General features: G+C 49.1%; 1 protein-coding gene across 1 annotated transcript in view; it reads left to right on the top strand.

Annotated features, from left to right (window-relative positions):
* Nucleotides 1–5000, top strand: part of unc13d (unc-13 homolog D (C. elegans)) — a gene marked incomplete at both ends in the record, with an annotated part of 48405 nt that overhangs the window by 38843 nt on the left and 4562 nt on the right. Inside the window, 5 exons of the mRNA XM_080542571.1 lie at nt 1249–1323; nt 1429–1508; nt 2202–2313; nt 3109–3180; nt 4891–4974. Of these exons, the coding sequence (XP_080398697.1) occupies nt 1249–1323; nt 1429–1508; nt 2202–2313; nt 3109–3180; nt 4891–4974 (423 nt within the window). The remainder of the gene's footprint in view (nt 1–1248; nt 1324–1428; nt 1509–2201; nt 2314–3108; nt 3181–4890; nt 4975–5000) is intronic.

A 5000-nucleotide genomic window follows, 5' to 3' on the forward strand; every position in this document is an offset into this window, starting at 1 on the left:
AAGACAGGGTATATGGGTGAGGATGCAGTTTTCTGAGATGGCTGCACACATTGTAATATTCCCTCCTCGTTGGCCTGGGACATCAATGGTTGCTCTCTGTCCAATGTGATTTCTGCCACGCCTTCTACCTTTTGCCAGATTGAAACCCGCCTCATCAAGATATATGAATGTGTGCAGCGGTTCCCTGGCCTCCAGCTCCAGTACATGCTTTATCCCAGAATAGAGAGAGAGAGAGAAACTATAACAACTTTTCCTGTGTAACATAATGCATTTTGGACAACATATTGTACAGTATGAACTGTCATGTAAGTGTACTGCATGGCACTACACAAAGTAACCAGTTTACAGTACTGGACATTAGAGTATGCATAGAACACATACCTTTTTTTACCAGTTTTACCTGTACATACTGGTGACGGATCTCCTTCACTCTGTTGCTGTTCCGGTCAAATGGCACATTATACAGTTGTTTCATGCGCATTTCATTTCTCCTAAGCACTCTGTCAATTGTAGAGATTGAAACGGATTCAATATTGCCAAAGATATTGTCATCCTCTATAACAGCGCTTTGTATCTCTCTCAACCTTATGGCATTGTTTGCAATCACCATTGCACAAATGGCATCCTCTTGTTGCGGAGTAAAAAGGGGCCCTTTTCCACCTCTGCGAGGTTGTCTTGCAATCCTATGTGGTGCAGAGTAAAATTAGAGTAATGTACAGTACACATGAGATATACTGCTTTAACCCATATTACTGTAGTGTACAATAACAGAGAGAAATTGTTCAATTTGGGAGACATTTTCAGGAAAAATGATAAAGAAATGTATACAATTTGCTTGACAGATTTTGACAACTTGTTCAACATTTTTGGATGTAATGACTCAAGCAATGAAATGAGGACTATTAGTTTTTTTATAGGGAATGACTATTAAGCATCCAAAAGTATAATTCATTTTGACTGACATGACATAAGGAAATGATAATGTTATAAAACAGCAGAGAATTGTATGACAGCAATTGATGCATGTCCAAAAGCATTTGCAATTGTTTGAAGGAATGAGAAACTGCTACTATGATGTGCACAAATGACTAAATGTTGTGGAGGTTGAACTAACAGTTATGAGAATTTCAATTCTGATCAGAGAAATGCACCAAAGCAATTGAGAAAAACTGTAAAGGGGAGGAATAATCGACCGAAATAACATTTCCGAACCTTTTTTGAGGGGTTTATCTATCTATCTCTCCCCAGCTGAACACAGACATCGAGAAACACATCCAGAGTATGGCAACTAGACGCAGAATCCCCTCCAAGTCCACAGAAGATGTAAGCTCCAGCTCTCCGTCTCCAGTCAACCATTGAGTCTTTGGTTGTAATGACTAAAACATGTGCTTGATGTCCCTCCCCCCTGCTCCTGAATCCCACCTTTAGGCTGTGGGCCCTCTGATGCGCTACCTGGAGACAGAACTGAAGTACCTGCATGAGACCCTGGTCCAGGAGAACTTCAATAGGTACTGAACATCTGCTGTGTGTCACCCACCCTCCACCCAACACTGGGAGGATGATCTAATCATATCACCTCCATGTGACCAAGCCTTATGACTGTTGTCATGGGAATGTCATGTGTCATCAGCTGACTGTCCCCCCCCCTCTACTTCTCTATTGTTATTTCCTCCCTTCTTCCTTCCTTCTCCCTCCCTCCTTCTCCCTCCTCCTCCTCCTCCCTCCTCCCACCTCCCTCCTCCCTCCCTCCTCCTCCTCCCTCCTCCTCCTTCTCCCTCCTTCTCCCTCCTCCTCCTCCTCCTCCCTCCTCCCTCCCTCCTCCTCCTCCTCCCTCCCTCCTCCTCCTTCCTCCTCCCACCTCCCTCCTCCCTCCCTCCTCCTCCTCTCTCCTCCTCCTCCCTCCTCCCCCTCCTCCTCCTCCCTCCTCCTCCTTCCTCCTCCTCCTCCCTCCTCCTCCTCTCTCCTCCTCCTCCCCCTCCTCCTCCTCCCTCCTCCTCCTTCCTCCTCCTCCTCTCTCCTTCTCCTCCCCCTCCTCCTCCTCCTTCCTCCTTCCTCCTCCTCCTCCCTCCTCCTTCCTCCTCCTCCTCCCTCCTCCTCCCTCCTCCCTCCTCCTCCTTCCTCCTCCCTCCTCCTCCTTCCTCCTCCTTCCTCCTCCTCCCTCCTCCTCCTCCCTCCTCCTCCCTCCCTCCCTCCTTCTCCAGTTTGTTGACTCCGTTATGGACTAACTCTGTGAGGATCCTGCACCAGGTAGCCACTCAGCACCATCAGGAGGGGCAGATGGTATTCTGTCAGAGACTGCAGTACACACTCCAGGTTAGTACACACTCCAGGGTGGTACACACTCCAGGTTAGTACACACTCCAGGTTAGTACACACTCCAGGGTAGTACACACTCCAGGGTAGTACACACTCCAGGTTAGTACACACTCCAGGTTAGTACACAATCCAGGGTAGTACACACTCCAGGGTAGTACACACTCCAGGTTAGTACACACTCCAGGGTAGTACACACTCCAGGGTAGTACACACTCCAGGGTAGTACACACTCCAGGTTAGTACACACTCCAGGGTAGTACACACTCCAGGGTAGTACACACTCCAGGTTAGTACACACTCCAGGTTAGTACACACTCCAGGGTAGTACACACTCCAGGGTAGTACACACTCCAGGGTAGTACACCCTCTAGGTTAGTGCACACTCTAGGTTAGTGCACACTAGTGCATACTAGAATAGGGTCATATACTAGAATAGGGTCTTATACTAGAATAGGGTCTTATACTAGAATAGTGTCTTACCTGAGGGCAGGGGAAGAATCTAGGGGTGGTTTTGGATTGCATCATCAGTAGCCTGAGCGTGTGTGTGTGTCTCTGTGTGTGTGCGTGTGTGTCTGTGTGCGTGTGTGTCTGTGTGTGTGCGTGTGTGTCTGTGTGTGTGCGTGTGTCTCTGTGTGTGTGCGTGTGTGTCTGTGTGTGTGTGTCTCTCTGTCTGTGAGTGTGCGTGTGTGTGTGTGTGTGTGTGTGTGTGTCCGTGTGCGTGTGCGTATGTGTCTGTGTGTGTGTGTGTCTCTGTGTGTGTGTCTCTGTGTGTGTGTGTGTGTGTGTATGTAGAGTCTGGAGCAGTGTATCCATGCTGACGGGAACGGCCTGGCCACAGACAGCCTGCACACTGACGACTACAAGGTAACTACACCCTGACTACACCCTGATTACACCCTGATTACACCCTGACTACTACCCTGACTACTACCCTGACTACTACCCTGACTACTACCCTGACAACACCCTGACTACACCCTGATTACACCCTGATTACACCCTGACTACACCCTGATTACACCCTGACAACACCCTGATTACACCCTGATTACACCCTGACTACACCCTGACTACACCCTGACAACACCCTGATTACACCCTGACTACACCCTGATTACACCCTGACTTCTACCCTGACTACACCCTGACTACACCCTGACTACACCCTGATTACACCCTGACTACACCCTGATTACACCCTGATTACACCCTGACTACACCCTGACTACACCCTGACTACACCCTGATTACACCCTGACTACTACCCTGACTACACACTGACTACACCCTGACTACACCCTGATTACACCCTGACTACTACCCTGACTACACACTGACTACACCCTGACTACACCCTGATTACACCCTGACTACACCCTGATTACACCCTGACTACTACCCTGACTACTACCCTGACTACTACCCTGACTACACCCTGACTACACCCTGATTACACCCTGATTACACCCTGACTACACCCTGATTACACCCTGACTACACCCTGATTACACCCTGACTACTACCCTGATTACACCCTGACTACACCCTGATTACACCCTGATTACACCCTGACTACACCCTGACTACACCCTGACTACACCCTGATTACACCCTGACTACTACCCTGACTACACCCTGATTACACCCTGACTACTACCCTGACTACTACCCTGACTACACCCTGATTACACCCTGACTACACCCTGACTACACCCTGATTACACCCTGATTACACCCTGACTACTACCCTGACTACTACCCTGATTACACCCTGACTACACCCTGACTACACCCTGACTACTACCCTGACTACACACTGACTACACCCTGACTACTACCCTGACTACACCCTGACTACACCCTGACAACAAACACCCTGATTACACCCTGATTACACCCTGACTACACCCTGATTTCACCCTGACTACACCCTGATTACACTCTGACTACACCCCTGACTACACCCTGACTACTACCCTGATTACACCCTGACTACACCCTGACTACTACCCTGATTACACCCTGACTACACCCTGACTACACCCTGACTACTACCCTGACAACACCCTGATTTCACCCTGACAACACCCTGATTACACCCTGACTACACCCTGATTTCACCCTGACTACACCCTGATTACACCCTGACTACTACCCTGACTACTACCCTGACTACTACCCTGACTACTACCCTGACTACACCCCGACTACACCCTGACTACTACCCTGACTACACCCTGACTACACCCTGATTACACCCTGACTACACCCTGATTACACCCTGATTGATGATGTGATGACACAGTCATGTGCTGGGGTCATAATAGTGTTCTTCTCCTCCTCATCCTCATTCTCTCTCTCTCTCTGTCTGTGTGTTTCTGTTTCTCTCTCTCTCTTCATCTGTCGGTCTGTTTCTCCCTCTCCCTCTCCCTCTCTCTCTCCCTCTCTCTCTCTCTCTCTCTCTGTCTGTGTGTTTCTGTTTCTCTCTCTCTCTTCATCTGTCGGTCTGTTTCTCCCTCTCTCTCTCTCTCTCTCTCCCTCGCTCTCTCTCTCTTTCTCCTCCCTCCTTCTCAGACCCTGAAGGTTCTCCTGACACAGCACAGTCTCAGTAACCATCAGCTGATAGTACAGTACCTGGAGAGGAAGGTGTGGGAGCAGGTAAGACCTCTGACCACCACCTCCCT

The sequence above is a fragment of the Nansenia antarctica genome, assembly GCF_963989245.1.
Source record: "Nansenia antarctica genome assembly, chromosome: 11".
NCBI classification, from domain to species: Eukaryota; Metazoa; Chordata; class Actinopteri; order Argentiniformes; family Microstomatidae; genus Nansenia; species Nansenia antarctica.